The sequence below is a fragment of the Myripristis murdjan genome, chromosome 20, assembly GCF_902150065.1.
Source record: "Myripristis murdjan chromosome 20, fMyrMur1.1, whole genome shotgun sequence".
Classification (NCBI taxonomy): Eukaryota; Metazoa; Chordata; class Actinopteri; order Holocentriformes; family Holocentridae; genus Myripristis; species Myripristis murdjan.
In genome coordinates, this window is record NC_043999.1 from 29,624,056 (window position 1) to 29,648,377 (window position 24,322).

General features: G+C 39.5%; 1 protein-coding gene across 2 annotated transcripts in view; it reads right to left on the reverse strand.

Moving 5' to 3' along the window:
• The window catches only part of prkdc (protein kinase, DNA-activated, catalytic subunit), a 422,427-nt gene that overhangs the window by 320,453 nt on the left and 77,652 nt on the right, over positions 1-24,322 (reverse strand). For both annotated transcript variants that reach the window (XM_030079770.1, XM_030079769.1), the window contains exons 16-21: positions 22,668-22,817; positions 20,585-20,697; positions 16,314-16,473; positions 15,431-15,517; positions 15,184-15,303; positions 3,523-3,679 (exon numbers count right to left, since the gene is read on the reverse strand). In XM_030079770.1, the coding sequence (XP_029935630.1) occupies positions 3,523-3,679; positions 15,184-15,303; positions 15,431-15,517; positions 16,314-16,473; positions 20,585-20,697; positions 22,668-22,817 (787 nt within the window). The remainder of the gene's footprint in view (positions 1-3,522; positions 3,680-15,183; positions 15,304-15,430; positions 15,518-16,313; positions 16,474-20,584; positions 20,698-22,667; positions 22,818-24,322) is intronic.

Consider the following 24,322-nt stretch of genomic DNA (forward strand, 5'->3'; position numbering starts at 1 on the left):
TTGGTGTTGGACATACAGTAATTGGTGGAGGTTTCAATCAGGTTTTGGGCAGGTTTCTTGATAAAAACCACCTTCTCAAAGAATGTTTCAAGAGACACAATAGCCATTATATTACCAATAAAAGACCTAAGCCTAACATATATGAGGAATGGTCAACATGAGGAATACAGATTTTGTTCTCACAGTCTAGTTCAAGGCTAGACTACTGTCTGATATACAGTGCATTCAGAAAGTATTCAGACCCCCTTCACTTTTGTTATGTTGCAGCCTGATGCTGCAATCATTTAAATTCATTTTTTCTCTCATTAATCTACGCTCAGTACCCCATAATGACAAAATGAAAATAGAACTGTAGAAATGTTTTGTAAATTTATTAAAAAAAAAACTGAAATATCACCTTGACATGAGTATTCAAACCCTTTACTTAGTACTTAGTTGAAGCACCTTTGGCAGCAATTACAGCCTCAAGTCTTTTGGGGTATGATGCAACAAGCTTTGCACCCCTGGACTGGGTATTTTGTGCCATTCTTCGTTGCAAATCCTCTCAAGCTCGATCAGGTTGGATGGGGCCCATTGGTAGAGAGCTGTTTTCAGGTCTTTCCAGAGATGTTGGTTTCGAGTCTCTGGCTGGGCCACTCTAGGACATTCACAGAGTTCAAGATTCAAGATTCAAGATTACCTTTGTTGTCCCTAAGCCTCTCCTGTGCTGTCTTGGCTGTGTGCTTAGGGTCACTGTCATGTTGGAAGGTGAACCTTTGGCACTGTGGAAACCCTGTGGAACAGGTTTTCATTAAGGATATCCCTGTACTTGGCTCCATTCAGCGTTCCCTCAACCCTGACCAGTCTCCCAGTCCCTGCTGCTGAAAAACACCGCCATGGCATGATGCTGCCACCACCATGCTTCACTGTTGGGATGCTGTTGGGCAGGTGATGAGCGTTGCCTGGTTTCCTCCAGACATAATGTTTGGAACTGAGGCCAAACAGTTCAGTCCTGGTTTTATCAGACCAGAGAATCTTGTTTTCCACAGTCCGAGAGTCCTTCAGGTGCTTTTTTTGCAAACTCCAAGCGGGCTTCCATGTGTTTTGAGGAGAGGCTTCCATCTAGCCACACTGCCATAAAGCCCATATCAGTGGAGGGCTGATGATGGTTGTCCTTCTGGAACTTTGTCCCATCTCCACACAGGATCTCTGGAGCTCAGTCAGAGTCACCATCGGGTTCTTGGTAACCTTTCTTACTAAGGCCCTTCTTCCACGATTGCTCAATTTGGCCGGGTGACCAGCTCTTGGAAGAGTCCTGAATGTGCCAAACTTCTTCCAATTGAGAATTATGGAGACCACTGTGCTCTTGGAAACCTTCAGTGCAGCAGAAATTTTTTGTAGCCTTCCCCAGATCTGTGCCTTGCAGCAATCCCGCCTCTGAGCTCTGCAGGCAGTTCCTTTGACCTCGTGGATTGTTTTTTCTCTGATATGAATTGGCAGCTGTGAGGCCTTCTATAGAGAGATGTGTGACTTTCCAAATCATGCCCAATCAATTTCATTTACCACTGGTGGACTTCTAATCAAGGTGTAGAAACATCTCAGTAACAATCAAGAGAAATGGGAGGCACCTGAGCTAAATTTCAGGATTTGTTGCAAAGGGTCTGGATACTTACGTCAGTGTGATACTTCAGTTTTTCCTTTTTAATAAATTTGCAAAAATTTCAAAAATTTTGTTTTCACTTTATCATTATAAGGCACTGAATGTAGATGAATTTAAACGATTGTAGCATGAGCCTGCAACATCACAAAAGTGAAAAAAGTAAAGGGGGTCTGAATACTTTCTGAATGTATTGTATGTAGATTTGAAAACGTTTTTGATTGCAGGAAATGGCAAATGGCAAATAGCAACAGATTATGCTGTAATTTAGCTGTGTCTAGCTTAGGTGAAGGGTGAATGTTTCTTTGCTACAAGACCTAATATCCAGTAGTTTCACAGAGGAGGACTACTAATGGACAACTAATGATTTTTTTAATAGAGCTTAAAAGATAAAAAAGAAATGGAATGGAAAGACGATCCTCGGCCCAAATTAAGTTTGCCACCGGTGCCAACTGCAGTCCCATAACCATCAGACGCCATCTGCGAGAGAAGGGTTTTCAGAACAAAAAACGTCTTCAAAGGCCTCGTCTCCTTCAACGGCACAAAATTGCTTGGAGTTTGCATGAGAGCACCAAACATGGGACATTGAAAGGTGGAGGAAAGTTTTATTCTCTGATGAGAAAAAATTTAACCTTGACGGTCCTGATGATTTCCAACGTTACTGGCATGACAAGGAGATCCCACCTGAGATGTTTTCTACACGGCACAGTGGAGGGGGCGGCATCATGATCTGGGGGGCTTTTTCCTTCAATGGAACAATGGAGCTTCAGGTTGTGCAGAGGCGTCAAACGGCAGCTGGCTATGTGGAGATGTTGCAGGGGGCATCCCTCATGACTGAAGGCCATCGTCTGTGTGGTAATGACTGGGTTTTTCAACAGGACGACGCTGCAGTTCACAATGCCCGCCTGACAAAGGACGTCTTCCAGAGAAATAACATCACTCTTTTGAACCATCCTGCGTGTTCCCCTGATCTAAATCCAATTGAGAACATTTGGTTTTGGATGGCAAGGGAAGTTTACAAAAATGGACACCAGTTCCAGACAGTGGATGCCCTTCGTGAAGCCATCTTCACCACTTGGAGCAACATTCCCACTAGCCTCTTGGAAATACTAGCATCAAGCATGCCGAAACGAATCTTTGAGGTGATTAACAAGAAAGCTTTTTTGCCTTTGCCATCAGGAGGTCATGACAGTGTGGATACCTGACAGAGAATGACACTGAATCCACATTTTTGCCAAGATTTGGGCTTTTAAAGGCTGTTGTCTTAAACTTTTTTCTCCCTCTGCGCTCGCAGAGGGAGGGCAAGAGAAAGGTACCTAGGCAAGATTAAATTTAATCCATTTTTTTTGTTCAAGCCTGTGAAAATGACCCTAATGTTATTGTTAATGTTAACATTGTAGGGCCCTATAATTTCAGCAATCACGGAATCGCGGAATTAGCGAAATAAAACGGAATTTATTTTTAACAGAATATCACGGAATTTTACGTAATTTGAATGAAATGCTGTTTTTGTGTGGAATATGAATGTATGTCTGGGGGAAATTACATGGAGAGAAGCAAATCTAGGTGGCGCAACCCCTCCAGTCATTTCACCTGCACCCGCACCACCAACAAAAAAACTTACAACAACAACTGCAAAGCTGACGCTGAAGCCCTCCCCCACAGTTTCAAAAAATCCTGGAGGAAACCCTGACTAACTCAGGGCTAGTCATATTGCATCTTACTTCTACAACAGTAATTAAACCTAGATAAAAACTAAGCTAATACCTGTATCTTACTTAATATCTTAAGATATTGCGCTAACACCTAAACTTGACTCAGTTTAATACATTTACAAAACTGTTCATCAACAAACAAACAAGTGTTCCTGACATCCACCCCCTTACCGTTGGCAGCTGTTTTCAGGTATCCATCCAGCAGAGGCAAAATGTTCCTATAGCAGGGCTGCATAGTTTCCAAAGGGATGTGAGAGGACCAGCATTCCAGAGCATCCAGCGCAGTGTTGGCCAAAGGAACATGACTCAGTCCCAGCTTCAGCGCTGCCTACACACACATACATTAAACTGTCTTATGAACACAGAATCATGCACTTAACCAGCAAGGCAAGTACTATACATTTAGTTTTCTTTTTGACCTTTATTTATCCTGAGAATTTCAAGTTATTATCAAGTCCTGTTTCACCATTGTCCTGCTTGACACTAGCAGTGGGAGCTGCCAAGTTTGACCTGTTTTCCATGGGCAGGGCCGCCCCTCCCTACACGCAGAACACACAGCTGCGTAGGGCCTCACAATCCATGAGGGGGCCTCATTTTGCCCGTGGGCATGGCGTGCATGTCGCCCGCGGTATGCACGCAATGCCCACGAGGCTAGAGCACCAAGTCAGCCCAAGCCAGGAGGAGAGGAAAAAGAGACTTGTAATCTGACACTCCACCGCACGCGTCGCTGCAATGATTGACAGCAGTCTGCATCTGACTAATCAGTGGTCAGATGTACCAACACTGCTGCAGGTGAGGAGAGAGATGGCTTCTAAGACGCATTTTGAATCTGGAGCAAATAAGAGGGAAAAAAAAATCAAAACAAGAGGAAGCTCGTGCTTCACTTGAAGGTGGGTACGTTATTGAACCTCCAAATAAAATGCCACTTAGGACCCCAATTTGGCCAGGGGCGGCCCTGTCCATGGGTGACCACTGTGCAGCTCCACTGGAGTAGATGAGGTAGGAGTGCCTTGCTCATATTTTTTTTTTTTTTTTCACATTTCAAGGAATTATTTTACTGTAAGAAATGCATATAATATTGCTTAATGTAGCTTTAAGTTGAGCTGCTGTTCAGTGGGTTCAGAGGTTTCTACAACCTGTGGGTTTATGATAGCTTTTCAGAATGAATTGCATAAACACTCTAAAAACATGACCGTTTTCCTTAATTTCTTACATCTTGTTTTTTTTTTTTTTTTTTACTATTTTATTGCAGGTTTTCATATCGTCTATAATTGCTTTCATCAATTATATCATTCATCCTGCTACATTTATACATTTTTACAATGCACCTACAAAACAAAGCAAAAATAAAAAAAAGACAATAAAATAAAAAGTACTAAATGGAAATGACAACTACAAATGTGAGACAAAGCAGCAGCGATACACAAAAAAGGAACAATAACAATACCCATTATTATTCTCTAACTTAAATTTAGTTGCGAATGTTTCAAATGAGTCTATCCTACTGTTTGTGATCACCTGTGCATATATTTGTAACCCTTTTCCTGCCCACTGTTCTAGTAGTTTATCCATTTTATTAGGTAAAAAGTCTGGGTCATTCGCCATCTCTATCAGATATATGCATTCTCTGTCTAGTTTATATACTGCTCGAATATGCCTCCAATTTATTAGTGTGTTTTCAACACATCTATTGTTTCCGTTATATTTCTGCTTTTCTTTTAACCCTAAGAAGGGTATCGTTCCAATTGATATTGGTGTTGATTGTTTTTCTATTACTTTCCATTTAGCTGTTACTCCATTATTCATCCATTTTATTATTGTGTCTATTTGAGTTGCATGAAAGTAAATCATTAAATCTGGAAAGCCGACCCCACCCTTCTCTTTCGCCTGAGTTAGAAGAGTAAGTTTTTTCCTTTTTTTTTTTTTGTAATTCCAAATAAAATTTGAAAGCATTGTATTCCATCTTTTAAAACTACTATATGGGATGGGTATTGGTAAAGTTTGAAATAAAAACAGAAATTGTGGGAGGACCATCATTTTCACCGTCTCTACTCTATTAAATATTGATTCTGGTATGGTTTTCCACCTGTTAAGATCTTGTTTCAATTTATTTTCCAAAACTTGATAATTATGTATATACAGGGTGTTAATGTCTACCGTATGAATTCCCAGATATTTAATTTTTTTTAATCCCATTTCAATTTATGTTTGTCTTTGAGTTGTGTTGATATCTGTTTTACAATTGTTAATCCTTCACATTTATTTTCATTTAGTTTATAGCCTGAGTATTTGCTATAATCTGAGATTGTTTCCATTAGGTTTGGTAGAGACTGATCCGGGGATGTTAAAAAAAAATGATTACATTATCTGCATATAGTGCCAATTTATGTTGTTGTTCCTTTATGTTTATACCTTTAATATTGTCATTTTTCCTTATACTCTCTGCGAGTGCTTCTATATAGAGTGCAAATATAATTGGTGAGAGAGGGTCTCCTTGGTGTGTCCCTTTACAAATCAAAAATTTTCTTGACAGTGTGCCGTTGACCTTTACTCTAGATATTGGATTTTTGTACATTCCTTTGAGCCACATGCTAAATTTTTCATGAAAACTAAAACTATTTAAAATTTGAAACATAAATGGCCACAACACTCGGTCAAAGGCTTTGCATCTAATGTCAGAAGTAACCTATTTATATCATTTTTCTGTGCATAATCTATTATATTTAAAGTCCTTCTAATGTTGTCTGACAACAGTCTACCTGCTATGAAACCACACTGATCACTGTCTATTATGTCAGGGATGATGTTCTTTAATCTATTGGCTATAATCGAGGTTATTATTTTATGGTCTGTGTTCAATAGTGATATTGATCTATATGAGGAACATTCTGTAGTATCTTTACCTTCTTTATGGATCACTGTTATTATAGATGAGTTCCAAGTAGTTGCCCATGTTCCAGTGTTTAAAGCAAAATTATAGTCCTCTTGGAGTAATGGTGTCAACTGTTTTTTAAATACTTTATAAAATTCATTAGTATATATCCATCATCTCCTGGTGTTTTCCCTATTTTTAATTGCTTTATCTGTTGTAGTACCTCATCTTCTGTAATTTCTTTAATCAACCCTTCATTTTTCTTCCCTGATACCTGTTTTAGATTAAGTTTATGTAAAACTGTTTTCATTTTTTCCAAGTCTATATCACTTGCATCATCTTTGTAGAGCTTTTCATAGTATTTTGCGAATTCTTCAGCTATTTTGTCCTTTTCTGTTGCCATTTCTGGGCTACCTTCTGTCTTTAATTTTGTAACGTAAGCTTTCTTACTCTGCTTTTTAAGTCTACATGCTAGAAGTTTTAATGAATTTGGCCCTCCATCATAATATGTCTGTTTTGTATATGTCATAAGTTTCTCTACTTCCTCCGTACGCGTTCTATCCAACTCTTTAGATTTATTTTTTAATTCATTTTTAAACTCTGGTTCATTTGTATTTTTGAGTTTTTCTTCCAAAGTTTTTATTTGTTGTTCAATTATCTTCTGATCTTGCTGCTTTTTCCTTTTTTTAAATGCAAAGTATGCGATTATTTGTCCCCATAAAACAGCTTTAGCTCCTCCCCATAGTATGATTGGATTAGTTTCCCATGTCATTTATCTCTATATATTCCTTAAGTGTGCTATTTATCTTTTCCACAAACGTTTTATCTTGTAGAAGAGAGTTATTTAACTTCCATATTTTTTCTCCTTCCTTTCTATTAAGATTTATATTTATGGTCACTGTAGCATGATCTGATAAATCCCTTGTGCCTATTATACAAGATTCAATTAACTCTACATCTTTTTTAAACATAAAAAAATAATCTAGTCTATTATAAATTGAGAATCTGCGTGAGTAATATGTAAATTCTTTTTTTGTTGAATTTAACATCCGCTAAATATCCAGTAATCCAAGCTCTGAAATTGCTCCCCTTAAAATTGACGATGCTTTATCAGCTCTATGTGGTTTATTATTTGAGGAGTCCAATCTGGGGTTAAATGTAAGATTCAGATCTCCGCCCATTATGATTACTCCTTTACATTTTGTCGTTAACAATTCAATTATTTCTGACATGAATTTTGGACCCATCTCTGGTGGGTAGTAAATATTTAAGAGAGAGAGAGTTATTGAATCTATTTTGACGACCACTAAAATGAACCTACCCTCTTTATCAACGATATAGTTTTCCTCTTTAAAGGCTATACATGGTTGAATAATTATAGCTACTCCCCTCCTTTTGGATCCATATGAACTGGAGTAAATTAGTCCCTTGGTCATTTTACCTAACTTTTCATGTTCTGTTTTCTTTAAATGGGTTTCTTGAAGGAAAAGCACATCTCCTTTAGCTTTTTTCAGCTGAAGAAGAATCTTCTTGCGCTTAATTTGATTATTCAACCCATTAACATTTAATGATATTATTTTCAATTTTGTCATACCCCCTATTTAAATATATGTTGGACCTCATTTTTAATTGGCATGAAGGGAAGGGGAGGGGACGAGGGGGAAAAAATACACGAAGAACAGGAATGCAAAACACAAACAAACAACCGCAACATATCAAGCACAATAACACAAACGAAAAAACAAAAACAAGAAAAACACCTACAAAGATTCCATTTGTACCACCTTGAAGCCAGGTAGTTTTCATTAGTGACCACTGTTTCATACTGTATCAGCCGCCAAACTTCCCATTACTATCAACGTTACCGACTGTGTTGCCCCTCCATTCCCCTACTATCTTTTTGCCATTACCCTCTTTTCCCCTTTTTCCTTTCCTCCTTTCTTTTCCTTTTTTCTTTTCCTTTCCTCTTTCTCCCTCCTTCCCTTTCTCTTCTCTTTCCCTCCCTTTTCCTCTATTTCCTATATTCCTTCAGGCAATTAATTTTCTGTGTGTTTATTCATTCACATGAGTCTGTAGTAATACATACATGTATTTATTACAAATTTTTCATCTTGATTATAAAAAAAAACAAAGATCCTATAAACTACCATGATATATTAAGAGTGTGTGTGTGTGTGCGTGTGTGTGTGTTATACCTCTAGGAGGGCTAATACCTCCTTCCTTTAGGCCTTACTCAACACAGGACCTCCTCCATATACCTTGTCTATGTCCCTTTTATTTACCTAATTGTTCTAAAAATTTGTTCCCCCATTCTTTAATTATTATAGTAACTTCAAACACCCTCCCATCTAGTGAGGGGGTGGAGGAGGGGGAACAAAAAAAAAAGAGCACTGGACCATGTCTACACCAATGTTCCTGGCAGCTACAGAGCCCTCTCTCGTCCTCATTTTGGCCAGTCAGACCACATCTCCCTGCTTCTCCTGCCTACCTACATCCAGCTGACAAAAAGAGCCAAACCAACTGTAAAAACAGTTAAAGTGTGGACCTTGAAGAATACACATCATCAGTGACATCATACATCAGCAAATGTGCTGATGATGTGGTAAAAATAAGGACAGTTAAATCATTCCCTAATGAGAAAGCCTGGATGAATGGAGAGGTGAGAGCTCTATGTAGAGCCAAAAAAAACTGCCTTTAAGTCAGGTGACAAAGAAGCCTACAACACCGCCAGAGCAAAACTGAAACCTGGCATCAAGGAGGCAAAGCGAAGGCATCAGCAGAGACTCGAGAGAGACCTCAACACCAACAACAGCAAAGACTTGTGGCAGGCGGTCAAAGCAGGTGCGCTCCCATTATGTGTGAGGCCACGCTACCAAACGAGCTAAACACATTTTATGCTCGCTTTGACCTCCTCAACAGAGAGTCAGCTGTAAAGTCTACTCCGCCTCCAGAGGACCGGCCACTGTCAGTATCCACAGTGGATGTGAGGAAAGCCCTGCTGAAAGTGAATATGAGTAAAGCTACTGGGCCTGACAACATCCCTGGCCGTGTACTAAAAACATGTGCCAACCAGCTAGTAGATGTCATTACCGACATTTTCAACATATCGCTGTCACAGGAGACTGTTCCCACCTGCTTCAAGACAGCCACCATCATCCCTGTGCCTAAAAAGTCTGCAGTGTCTAATCTAAATGACTACCGCCCTGTGGCACTCACCCCCATCCTGATGAAGTGCTTTGAGAAACTGGTTCTCCAGCACATAAAGAACATCCCTGCCAGTCTGGACCCTCAGCAGTTTGCATTCAGAACCAACAGTTCCACAGAGGATGCCATCTCCACTGCTCTCCACTCAGTCTTCACTCACCTTGAGAAAAGCAGCACCTACAGTTGTGTTAAAAATAATAGCAGTTCAACATCACTAACCACATCAATCACTGTTTTTGGTAGAAATTATATTCCTACATGGCAAATAATTTACTAGTAGGTGCAGTAGAGTAATAGAAAACCAACAGATCCAACAGTCATGACTTGCATGCTGCTGATTCTGTGTAACTGAATCATTAATTGAAAGGGGCGTGTTCAAAATAATAGCAGTGTGGAGTTCAATTAGAGAGGTCATTCATTCTGTGAAAAAACAGGTGTCAAACAGGTGGCCCTTATTCAAGGACAAAGGCAGCAAATGTTGTACATGCTGGTTATGGTGCATTTCTCTGAAAATCTGAGTAGAATGGGTCGTTCCAGATATTGTTCAGAAGAACAGCGTACTTTGATTAAAAAGTTGATTGGAGAGGGGAAAACATATAAAGAAGTGCAGAAAATGATAGGCTGCTCAGCTAAAATGATCTCAGACGCTTTAAAATGGCAACCAAAACCAGAAAGACGTGGAAGAAAACGGAAAGCTACCATTCAAATAGATTGAAGAATAGCCCAAATGGCAAAGACTCAGCCAATGATCAGCTCCAGGGAGAACAAAGAAGGTCTAAAGTTACCTGTGAGTACTCTAACAATTAGAAGAGGCGTATGTGAAGCCAAGCTATGGACAAGAAGCCCCCGCAAAGTCTCACTGTTGCAAAAATGATGTGCTGAAGAGGTTACAATTTGCCAAAGAACACATTGACTGGCCTCAAGGGAAATGGCGCGACATTTTGTGGACTGATGAAAGCAAGATTGTTCTTTTTGGGGCTAGGGGCTGCAGACAGTTTGTCAGACGACCCCCAGACACTGAATTCAAGCCACAGTACACTGTGAAGACAGTGAAGCATGGTGGCACCAGCATCATGATACGATTTCTCATACTATGGTATGGTTGGGCCTATTTATTGCTTACCAGGGATCATGTATCAGTTTGAATACATCAAAATACTTGAAGAGGTCATGTTGCCTTATGCTGAAGAGGAAATGCCCTTGAAATGGGTGTTTCAACAAGACAACGACCCCAAACACACCAATAAGCAAGCAGCATCTTGGTTCCAGACCAACAAGATTAACGGTGTGGAGTGACCAGCCCAATCCCCGGACCTTAATCCAATACAAAACTTGTGCGGTGACATCAAAATGCTGTTTCTGAGGCAAAACCAAGAAATGCAGAGGAATTGTAGAATGTAGTCCAATCGTCCTGAGCTGGAATACCTGTTCACAGGTGCCAAAAGCTGGCTGACTCCATGCAACACAGATGTGAAGCATTTCTCAGAAACCATGGTTATACGACTAAATATTAGTTCAGTGATTCACAGGAAAGCTAAATCTTCAAGCATTTTTCAGTTTATACAGTAAATGTTTGAGTTTGTAAAGAAAAATGCAGACACTGCTATTTTTTTGAACAGCCGAAAATTCCTTTTTCTTCACTTTCTGTAGAGTAATAACATATTTGATAAATTTTTCTTCATGTTTTGATTTGGAATAGAATGTGCAGTGTTCCCAATGCATTTGTGTGTATGGAAATAAAAGCTATTATAAGGATTATGGACTTTACTCACTTTTTTAAACACACTGCTATTATTTTGAACACAACTGTACATCAGAATGCTGTTTGTTGATTTCAGCTCAGCTTTCAACACAATCTCCCCCATGAAGCTGATTGGAAAACTGAACACTTTGGGCATCAGTACCACCCTCTGCAACTGGATACTGGACTTCCTCACAAGCAGACCCCAGTCAGTTCAGATTGGCAGTCTCTCCTCCTCCACTCTAGTGCTCAACACCGGAGTGCCCCAGGGCTGTGTGCTCAGCCCCCTCCTGTTCACGCTGTACATCCACAACTGCAACCCCCGACATGGAGAGAACTCTATTGTGAAGTTCGCGGATGACACCACCATCATTGGCCGGATTTCCAACAATGATGAGTTTTCATATCGGGAGGAAATCAACCATCTTGCAGAATGGTGCACAGAAAACAACCTACTGCTCAACGTCAGCAAAACCAAAGAGCTGATTTTTGATTTTCGAAAAAAGGAGGCAAAGACACACAACCCTGTCTACATCAATGGAGCTGAGGTGGAGCAAGTGAGCAGTTTTAAGTTCCTGGGAATCAACATAACAGAGAACCTGTCATGGACTTCACATATCTCTGCCCTGGTTAAAAAAGCTCAGAAACGGCTGTATTTCTTAAGGAAACTTAAGAAAGCAAAACTCCCACGCCAAGTTCTTGTCAACTTCTACAAAGGAGCGATTGAAAGCATCCTGACTGGAAACATTACAAACTGGCATGGGATGTGCACGGCCCAGAACAGGAAGACTCTGCAACGAGTGATTAAAACTGCCCAAAACATCATTGGCACTCATCTACCAAGCATCAGTGATATCGGGGAGGTGAGGTGCCTGCGCAGAGCCAAAAGGATCCTAAAAGACAACACCCACCCCAGCCACAGCCTGTTCACCCTGCTGCCGTCAGGCAAAAGATACAGAAGTATCCGCTGCCGTATCACCAGACTACAGAGCAGCTTCTTCCCTCAGGCTGTGAGACTACTAAATGCACCATCTGAACTCCTCCAGGCTTAATAATTCTATTTTCTACACAATCAATCAATTAATCAATCAAGAGGGAACCACACTTTAATTTCATTATTCAACCTGTTGTATAATGACAAATAAACTTCCTTGTATCCTTGTAAAATGATTTAGATTAAATTAACCACTTCGATCATGGACAAACCTCTATTGTTTCCTCTCTATAACCACCTGTCCTTAATTATTCCCTGTCCTACAGACTCCATTAATGAACCTGTCCTTTATACACCTCTTCCACTATCTTCCACTTCCACAACATACATCTCTTCATTCATTCAACCAATCCCTCTAACCTTCCCTCTGTCTTCAAACTTCCCACCCAATCCCCACACCCCACACATTACAGAGAATGCCAAGAGTGTGCAAAGCAGTAATCAGAGCAAAGGGTGGCTATTTTGAAGAAACTAGAATATAAAACATGTTTTCAGTTATTTGACCTTTTTTTGTTAAGTACATAACTCCACGTGTGCATCCATAGTTTTGATTCCTTCAGTGAGAATCTACAATGTAAATAGTCATGAAAATAAACAAAACGCATTGAATGAGAAGGTGTGTCCAAACTTTTGGCCTGTACTGTGGTGTGCTTGTATAATGTTGAGTTCACCTGTCATCCTGAGAGTTTCTGCAATCAACCTTTAGAGGAAAGCTGTCATGTTGCTGCCTTCACTTTTTTCTTCAACATTGTAAATGCAGACATTATTCTGTCTAGATTTACTCTCCAAATAGTCCATCTGATCTCCAAGCTCCTCCATCTGAGTCTTGACGTATTTCGCCATCTTTTGTTGTTTGTTCTCGGTGTCCTCGAGCTCGCTCACACCTGTCTCCAGCTGTTCCATGCGCTTTGTTGTTTTCTCCATGTCCTTTCGTAAATCCGCTGTTTGTTGCATAATAGTCTTTATATCCCGCTCTGTGTCTTTTCTAAAGTCTTTAAGATCGTCTTTAAGTTCATTAATTTCTTTCGTGAGTGTGTCCTTTAGGTCAGCAAACAATTGTTGCATCTCAATTCTCTCTGCCATGATAAATGCCGATTTTGAATTCTCTTTTTTCTTTTTTGGCTTCGATTCTTCAAACTTTATTGTTGCTCCTGATCGTAGGTTCATTCCTCATCAAGGTGTTGGTTTGCATATCTTATTTTCCTTTCTTATTTCTAAGTTTTAAGTATTTTTCTGGAGTTTGGAGGGGGAGCTGAATTATGTTGCTGCCATCTCGGGAACCGGAACCCCCTCCCGCTTAATCATTCACTTTTCACTGCCACATTTTTCCAGCTATCACAGGGTTTCATAGGCCTGCACAGGCTGAATACATCTTCTTCAAATGCTGTTTGTAGGGCACGCATCAGCACTCGCAAGCCACTGCACAAAGACCACCCACCAGTCACTGTGCAAAGACAGCCCACAGCCTGCATCTGAGCAGCTATTCAGACTTTGCATTAACATCCACCCTGGGTGACTGAATCACAAGTGGAAACACTGAATACAGGTGTGAACACATTTAAAATGTTTTGCAGACACAGAGGGGAGATCAGGTCAATCAGGCCACACTGGGAAGTGATCTGCAATGCAGTGAAGGACTTAGGGTGCACTCACACTAGGCCATTCGTACAGTACCCAAGCACATTTGACCCCAAAATCCAGATTATTTGACTAGTGTGTGTCCCGTTCCATGCTTCAGTACGGTAAACTTCCTCAGCTCTGGCACAGTTGGAGGAGGTGTGCTTCGGTACGGTACGAGCACATGCGACCATCCCCACGTTTCCTACTGCCTCTGCAAAAATCGTTTTATGCGTGCAGCTCGATTAACTGCGAATCACCACCTGGCGCAATCAATAATCAACCATGGTCTCTGTGTCACTGTCCATTGTGCTGCTGCAACCGCGTAAAAAAACAAATGCCGATTTATGATGATGTCGAGCCATGTGTGTCATATTTCGACGTGATAACGTACATACCAGAGGCAACCGTGCTTAAGTATGGTTGGGGTTGGGGTAATGTGAGTGCAGGCCAGCAAAAGCGCCAGGCTTTAGAACGGTATGGAACAACTGGGCCTAGTGAGAGTGCACCCTTAATCAACTGTATGAGCTCTGTAAGTCGATGAATAGCATTACCCACAACATCTCAAAAAAAAAAAAAAACACAGAGTCCATAAAAATGAGATAAGAGTGTGTGAAATATGGTCTGTGGTGGATGCCATCTGTCTTGTTCTGATTTTCAGTGAGGGCACAGAAATGGAAATGAACAGAAATGCTGTAGTAACATAAGTGATGTGATGTGATAAGTACAGTATTTGCATATAGAGCAGGAACACAGTGTCCAAACACAAGTGGCCACTGCAGATACTTTTTTTTTCCCCGCACACTGTTTGGTGTTTCTCCTTTATTTTGACAATGAAAGCAGCGATAATCGGTAAAGGCAAGTGAGAAAACTAAGGAAAGGAAAAATAAAAAGGAAAAATTTCCTTAAGTGCTTTACAAAATAAGCTGAAAGCAAAGTTATATTTGTCTTGTTATCTTTGCTTTTTTGTTGTTGTCTGAAAAATGAGCCGATACATGACTCAAAAACTGTGATATGATCCGAACCATGAGTTTTGTGATCCATTTCACCCCTGGTCCGAAATGTTTTATAGAACTGAAGTGATAGGAATGACGCTGGAATCTGGATTTTTTTTTTGGCAGAGCTTGTGCTCTCCAAGTGCCCTGAAAAGCTTGTGAAAGGATTTTGTACCTGTATCTGTATGTTCTTTTACAAACTCTTTCACTTAAACACTTTGGCAGATCCAGAGTATGGATCTGACATTTCACCATTTGAAACCTGAGCAAATTCACTTGATTTCTATCAAAACCACACAAAAAAGAGAAAAGCAAATTATCAGTAAATTACCCCAAAATTAGCAATGAATAAGTTACAAGAGTTACAAGAAAATTATCAGAAAATTATCAAAAAATTAAAGGATCCCACCTCCAGAGCAGGACAGTAAGCCTTGATGTCCAGAGCCACGATACTGTGGTGCAGCGAGAGGACAAACATCAAGCAGGACGCCAACAGTTCGTCTTTGTACTGCTTCATTCTCACACAAACCTGGTGGGAAACCATACATTACTCAATCCCCTCTTTATAATAAAATCCTCAGCAACACTCTCCATTTCATTACACCCCACATACAGCCAGAAATTTACAAGTATTGAAGGAAATGAAGAATGGCTACCTCTTTTCCAAACTTAGAGATGAGTGCAAAGCAGGCACTTTTCACTGTCTCACTCTGTGGGGCCACAGAGCTTGTTGGGCCAATTCCCTATTGAAAAGAATTTTTTTTTTATCAATTAATATGAATAGTGCAGTATTACATAGTAGTATAAAAACGCTATTTTTCTTTTTTAGTGGTGTCTGGAATCATCCCACACCTCACAGATCTATGTCCACAGTGCATCTATGTCTACAGTGTATTTCATAGACCAAGTGTGACAATATGCACAATGATGTGCATTTCTGTCCCTTAAACATTTTACAAAAACAGCTGACAACCAACAAACTAATACAATGAATAAGGGATGCATGATTATGGGAAAAAAATTATCACAATTACTTTGACCAATATTAAGATAACGATTACTCCACAGAATTCTTCATTGAGAGCTAATTCTTCTTCACTGAGAGCTCTTGGTTTTGCAGTACTTTCCAAAGAAAATGGTAAAAATGGATCTCTAAATAAATAAATAAAATAAGCAGCAGCAGGAACTGCATTTTTCTGTTTCTTTTGTACCTTCATTGTCTTACCATACATCACTTCATGGTAGCCTTTTAAGCAGCTTTATAAATTAGTACTTTACAAAAATTAACCATGGTACACTATGGCAAGCAAAATATGCTTTTTTGGCAACAGTAAAAGCAAGCAGAATCTTATTCATGGTTTAACCACTGTTTTCTACAGTACTGCTACAAATTAGTCTTCGTTACTGTAAAATACTGGGGGAAAAATTCCATGCAATTCCACAAATTCCATGACCAGTTTGAACCTAGCAGAAAATAAGAAGAAAAAGGCCAGTAGCTCAGACTGCGACTGTCAAGAATTTCAGTGGTGTAGACATTACCTGGAAGTACTGGATTCTGTTTGCAATCTTCATGGAAACAGCAAGCAGCTTGTAAAAGCCACTGACAAGTGGATTTCTTATTGAGTGTAGAATGAGTTCATGACTCAGCGGGAAAATCCAGGGCTGAAAATACTCCATATGTTTATTCAGCAACAGTTCACTGCAAAGTCAGGAAAGACAAAAAAGGAGTTTAAAAAAGACTGTAATAATCACTACTATACTGAGTACGTTTACATGCACACCATATTCCTGAATTATTCGGAATATCCGCAATATTCCGGTTGCACATGTGTCATGTAAACGCGTACCGAACCCGATTAAGGTCATATTCCAGTTGGAGAGAATTCCAAATAAGACCCCTGGCATATGCCTGTTCCAACTGGAATATTGTGCCATGTAAACACCTTAATCAGAAAATGCCCCATACCCGAACAGTCAGTTACGTCTGCGCATGCTCGATTCAAAAATGAATCCTGGGGCATCTTTGTTGCTATGGTTACCTGCAAGCGGGGAGAACGACATGGCGAACAGCGTGGCGAAAAGCAGCAAGAGCCAGCATTTTTGGAGTGAGGAGGAGACTGCAGTCTGCCTTCAGCTAATCAAACGCTTAAATATCATGGAGTATACCAATGGGAGAAAAAACAGAAATAGCAACAGAAGAAGAAGAAGACTTCATCTTCTGTATTTCCAGAAGACCAGACGCCTATACGCATACTGCTGCCCCCCACGGCTGAGTGTTGCATTACGTAAGAGAGCGGAATCACAGGAACATGCCAAGTAACACGTAAATGGAATATTCTGGTTGCCGCAGCACAATTACCTTAACTGGAATATTGACCCGAACCGGAATATGGTGTGCATGTAAACGTAGTCACTGAGAAATATGCAAAAATTCTACCTCAGTTACAGAAATGTCTTCCCCTCATCCTAAACTGGTCCTAAATTTATACTAGAGTACATCTTTGTTTTATGAATGAGCCAGTATGCAAGTTGATGCAGTTGCACTGTTTTTGATCAATGAGAAATGTTGCGCTGCAAGCCCCACCCCCAAAACTTTTAAATGGGGTGACTAACTTTTTTCCCCTCATATTGCAAGTAATCCATTCTTTTCCCCTTCTGTAATATTCAACCAGTGGACGAATATAGGGATAGAGACTGTAGGCAATCTGTATTTAGAGTGAACAGTCGCCTCCTTTGATGAACTATGCACTAAATACAGACATAGAGTCACTTTTTATGGTACTTGCAGATTACAGACTATGACTCATATAGCTGGCTTTGAAAAGGCAAATCACAGTATAGTTGATAAGCTATTAAAACCAGCACTGTTTTAGGATACATTTCATATCTGTATAACAACTCTGTAAAGTCATCATTCTCTCCCACAGATATTCTCTCCACAGACAGGCACCACCGACATATATGTATGCACTGCCTCACTCAATTTACAATTTTACACAGACTCCAATACACAAAAACTAAGCTACGCAAGCTCTTCAAGCTCATCAGGCTGTGGAAGTAACATCTCTACACAGCTTTGCTCTTTTTTAAAGATATCCAATGCCCTAAAAATGATTTTATTGTTCTGGAATATTACTATGGCTTAGTAAATTAACTGACATTTTGGACAAGATTACATAAGATTTACAACAGAGTAACCCAGAAAAACAGACCATTTCAACAAAATCTGGCAACCTCTAACCTGTTACCTTCAAAAAACAACAACTTTTCTTTTGTTGTGTCCTGGGTGGAGGCATGGGTTGGGTGGAGGCTAGGGCACTGTTTCTTTGTTTGTGTTGTACCATAACAAAAAAGTCAGATAGTTTATTGTATGTCATGAACATCACTTTAATAAACCTATTTCAACTGACAAAGCAACACCAAATACGCCTATATTGTTTCATTTCTCTTTCTTTTGCCTAACACAATTTCCTTATTTCTTCTGCCTCACATTATTTCTAATAAGGTGTTCTTTCTTACACAAAAATCAATAAAATACCCCTATCTCCAGGAATATGATCAATGCCTTAGTTGGTGTCTTTTGTTTTGTGTGTAACAATAAAGGTGAAAGGTGAACATTATCAAACACTAACAACACTCAATGTCACAGAAGCAGAGGGCTGGGGTGAAGGACCTAATTTTGCCTTGTAGCTTGAAGATTTAGCTTTCTTTAGTAGTGCATCAATATAAACTTGTCAACATCAATCAGCAGCAGAAGAAAAGATGTTCCGCACATCTGTGTAGAAGGTCTTCAAATCCATCTTGTCCTGGCTTTCAATATGGCTTTGCCAACCCACAGCTGTCTGTCTGATAGCTGGTTCACTCTTTTAAGGCTAAGTGTTGGCTTGACACCCTGCATATTTCATTCATCATTCTGATCACATGTGCTGGCTGACAGAAAGGTAACAACACTTTCTCAAGTTGATTTTCCAAAGAGGAACATATTATCTGTATGTATGGCGTTGCCAATATCAAAGACAGGGATAGCTCTTCTTGTAGAAACTCTATATTCACAAAGCTTAAAACCAATAGCACAACTACCCTGCCAATAGTAGCATCAAAGATTCAAACAACAATGGGATACATTTTAAAATTTTCCCTATCAGTGCTCCCATCTGTAATGGGCCCTTAGGTTAATACTGCATAGCTTCTACCATATTCTCCTCATCTTTGAGAGCACAGCTGTAAAGCTTCACAAGTTCACTGTCTGGGAACATCCTCTAAAGCAGTGTTTCCCAACCGGGGGTACACATTGCAGGGGGTACGTGAAAACATAGGCGGAACCCCCTGGGGTGTCGGGGGGGACAAGACCCCGCCATCCATAAATTTTGAATAATATAGTAATAATTCAATGAAAGTGCAATGCAAGCAGTGCTAATTATAAATGTAAAATAGTGGGTTTTTAAGTGTTAAAAAGTTATGACCTCCCCCATGCCTCACAGTGGTTTGGTCCGCATCCTGCTCCCGGCAGAGCGGCAGCTTGGTAACTTTCAGTCAGTCCGTCAGCCTGAGAGGCAACAGCCTGATGAGAACTAGCAAGAAAACTTCCTCAAGTGAAAGCCAGTGAGTCATTTATCACACCACTTGTTCACCAAGCACAAGGTTGTAATATGAAAAGCAATATTTTTCCCCTGCTTGGTCCAAAACCTGCCTCTTTCAGCTCACTGTTTAAGCTAACAGCTAATGACTGTTTACAGGCTGAAGCGAGTGCAGGACAGTGAGGGAGAGAGAGGACAGACCACAGGAGGAGCAAATAAAGAGCTTTTTATTCTCTCAAAAAGTCTGTCAGGATATTAATGTCAGAAATAGTTCATATTTTACTGATATTTTGAGTTTGTCTCTAGATAGATATCAATTTTTTTGCATTTTAAACTGCATTATTTTGTGGCATAGTTTCATTTCATTTTCTTATTTGATCTAAAAGAGACAGTGTACAGCTCAAACATATACTGCATGTCACTATTTGATGCCATATCTTGCTTTGTTTTTTGTTGACACTACAATAAATTTTTTTGAAGAATAGTTTGATGTAGTTGGATTATTCATGGTATTTCCTGTAGTTTTAGAGCTTATTTTGAGTTTCTAGTTCTTGTAAAGCTACTTTGATGGACTGTAGTGGAAATAGAACAGTGAGTAAAGAAATTAGGATTATTGCTTTTAATAGCATTGTTTAAAACCTATGAACATGCTGAGGGCTCAGCACTTAATGGCAAATTTCAAAGGAGCATAAGAGAGTTCAGAGAGAGATGTACACTCGTGCCAGACAGCAATTACTCTCTGAAATTTCCCCCCCCCCCCCGTAGCCACGTATGAGTGAGGGGGTGCTTGTGGTCTGACAAAAAGGCTCAGGGGGTACACAGGACAAAAAAGGTTGGGAAACACTGCTCTAAAGGAGTCATTGTTCGTGATCAGCCACAGCCATCAGTAAGGTGTTTTCAATGATGTATGTTGAATAAAATAGTTTCCACTGTGTGCTAATGAAAAGAAATATGTTTATTGGCAGGGTCGATGTTGAAGCTTTTTCCAGCTGTTGATGCCTCTTGCCAACGATTCATTAAGATTCTTCACAGGAATAGAAAATAAATTGCACAAATTAAAAAAAATAAAGAAATAAATCCATTTGCATAGCTTTTTTTTTTTTACTTGCATCTCCTACCAGCATACTTGGACCTAGAAATGGTGGTTGGTACATAAAATGCACACCTGTCTGATAGGTATGTAAACAGATAGCATATGATATTGGGAGAAGTATGTCGCTTATGTTTCATTACCTGCAGAAGTCAACCAGATTGATAAATGCAGTGAAGTCTTTGACCTTACTGGGCATCAGATGAGATGTTGGGTCAGAGGAGGGCAGGACGACACAGGACACATCATCATGACCCTAACAGCCAGAACACATGGGGATTAGTGTTTAACACATATGGCCTTCTGAAGGCCAGTAGCAGTATTTGTGAATATGCTAATATTCAGTACTCTAGAATTTGATCAAGTCCATGCCAGCATTTTCAATCACATGTATCAGTCTATTTAAGAAGACTGAGTGAAAGAAAAAATTACACAATCCGAACAGTAACAACACAAACCATTGTTTGCAGAATTTGGTTTAACTGCATTTTTCTCATCTGTAATACATATAAGAAATTTGTCAAATTAAAAAAATCCACAGTATCAGTGGGGATGCACCGTTTCCAATACCAGTATTGGGTATTAGTGCAATATTGTACTCGTTCATGTAATGCTTGCACTAAAATGGGCTAATACAAACACAACTGAGGGGCAATATCTAAAAAAAATACTAGCAAATGCTAGCAGCAGCAAACGGCAGCAACCAACTCCAGTGCAAACACGAGAGGCAAGAAAAAAATGTAGACAATGAATCGTATCGAGCTGTAGACCCACAGTACAGACCACCACTGTAACTACACATTTCTCCCTGGTTGGACAAGCAGATATTAACTCAATCAATCAATCAATCAAATTTTATTTATATAGCACCTTTCAAACAAATGCATGATATTCAAGGTGCTTTACATCTTGATTGACAAATAAGCATAAAATAAGAAGTGCAAGGACAAGGAGACTGATGCACGCTCATAAAATATGGTTAATTAAAAAAAAAAAAATACTGAATAAAACATAAAAAACAATATTGAACGATTTAAAACAATAAAGACACAGCAATAATAAAATAACTCAAGAATAAGATACCGAATAAAAATGTAAAAACAATATGAAATGATTTAAAACTGTAAAAACACAGCAATAATAAAATAACTCAAGAATAAGATACTGAATAAAAATATAAAAACAATATGAAATGATTTAAAACAACAACGACACAGCAATACTAAAATAACTCAAGAATAAGATACTGAATATAAAAAATGAAAAACAATAAAATAGAATGTAGAATATAATAGATAGAAACTGTCAATAAATAACAATAAAACAAATACAGATAAAATAATTAATAGCAAATAAGATGTAGAGTACCTATTAAACTATAAAATTACAATATTATAAGACACTACATAAAGGCCAGACCAAAGAGATGGGTTTTTAGTCTACGTTTAAAAGTTTCAATGTTTCCGGCTCCTCTCAGATCCTCCGGCAGGCTGTTCCAGAGTTTAGGTGCATAGTGGCTGAAAGCAGCATCACCAAATGTTTTGGAACAGCCAAGAGAGAAGAGCCGGAGGATCAGAGGAGCCTTCCTGGTTCATGTACTAAAAGCATCTCTGACATATAGTCCGGTGCAAGTCCATTAAAATCAATGCGAGAACTAACAGGCAGCCAGTGTAAGGATTTTAAAATAGGCGTGTGCTCTCCTTCTGGTCTGAGTCAGAACTCTCGCTGCAGAGTTTTGGATCAGTTGCAGCTGATTAATTGTGTTTTTGTGTAGACCAGAAAGGAGAGCGTTACAGTAGTCTAGCCTGCTAGTTATAAAAGCGTGCATTAGTCTCTCCGTATTGCCCAGAGAGAGAAATGGTCTCACTTTGGAGATATTTTTTAAATGATAAAATGCTGTTTTTGTGACACTGCGTATATGTGGTTTAAAATTAAAATCAGAGTCAAATATCACTCCTAAATTTCTTGCCTCTTGGCTTGGGTTTAGTGCAAGTGTATTTAGTTTGGAGGCCAGTTTCTCTCTCTGAGCCTTTGAACCAATAATCAGTACTGTTTTGTCCTGGTTGAGCTGTAAAAAATTCTGTGACATCCAGGCCTTAATATCTAAAATGCAGTTAAAAAGTGAGTCAAGTGATCCAGTGTCATCAGGAGACACGGCCACATAGAGCTGGGTGTCTTTAAAAAAATAAGTCCCTGACAGAGACATGATGCAGTCTGACATCTTACCTCCTCTGCTGCAGTGACTTTCTGTACGGACAAGTCCAACTTTTCCACAATGCAGACAATTGATTTTATCACGTCATCATACAGAAGTCGACTCAGAGAGGCAAGAGCAGAGTTCTGGCTCTCAAAAGCTCCATCTAGAAACCCGGAATCCTGCAAGACACAAATGTAACAGTAAAGGTAAAAAAACAAAATATTAAAAGGCAAAGTGAATCCATTTTCCTTACACACAGATAGCAGTAGTATGTCTAATGCACTGTATGCCACATCATTGTTCTTTTAAACAATTTTCCACATGGCTATGGTGAAAAAGGTGAAAACAATCTAATTGCTACTGTAAGAGTGGCAGCAAAACCCACTTAGTGTATATGACATGTGTTATGTGAAGTGAAGTGTAGTGAAGGCTACATAGAGAGAAATGCGCTTCAATTTCCGGAACAATGCAAATGTCACAACATATACAAAAAGCGAAAGCAACTGTAGCCTTTTTAGACATACTGAAAGAGAAAGCACACACATTTAGAGATACACAAACCGCACAACTGCAATACAAACAATAAGTCAGAGAAAAAAATTCACACCTTAAATTTACACTAGAGTTCATTCATTTTGAAAAAAAAAATTATTTCACTTACCCCTTTTATTTGCTGTTATGTAGGACAGTACAGACCTTTTTCAGAGCAGCCATTTTAAAATTTTGATGAAACGGTGAGGCAAAAAGAGGTGTTTTTTACAGGCATTAATTACGGTTTAGTTCAATTCCGGTGTAAGAAAGCTAAGGCCCTGGCATTGATGCTGGCTCCCTGTGTGTGGAAAATCCATTACTGGCCAAGCTTTAATCCAAGAGATTAGACCCTACCCTAACCACCATAATTGGGCCTGATCAAACAGAATTTGTGCAAGGGCGTCATTCCTATACCACCGTAAGATGCTTATTGGGGGTTATTCAATATGATAAAACAAACATCTAAATTCTACTGTGGTGTTTTTAGATGCTGAGTAAGTATTTGACTGAATCTAGGCCTGTCACAATAACAAATTTTGCTGTGCGATTAATTGGGTCAGAAATTATTGCGATAAGCGATAATATTGCATAATGTTGTGCTTTTAAGACTATTCTTATTATTGTTGTAATTTTGACATTTTCAGACCATTCTTTAAACTAATTTAAATTTAAATTTTCAAAAGCCACAGGGAGCCGCATCAGAGGGATGAAAGAGCCACATGCGGCTCCAGAGCCGCGGGTTGCCGACCCCTGGCCTATACCTTTTAAAATAAGTGGGTCGGGAAGCGGGTGGGGTAAATTATTTTAATCCTTGCGGTCCGAGCTGTGGTTGGGTTGGGTGAAAACGTCGGGCGAGTGTGGGTCGTTTATAAGTGTAACCACACACCACTGGCATGTATGCGCACCTGTCTGTGTGTGTGTGTGTGAACGAGAATGACAGGGAGAAAGAGCACTATGCAGAGATGAATGAACGGAACGATATTTATATTTCAAAATCACGATGGGGAAAAAAACGCAGAATCAATTTGTGGTGCTTGGTGTTGATTCTGTGGCACTGCGGCACACATTGGTCTATGTATGGGAAACACTGTAAAATGAGACTTGAGAAAATCCACCTGCCAGTGCTAAATGGAGGTCTTGCAGTTCCAAACTT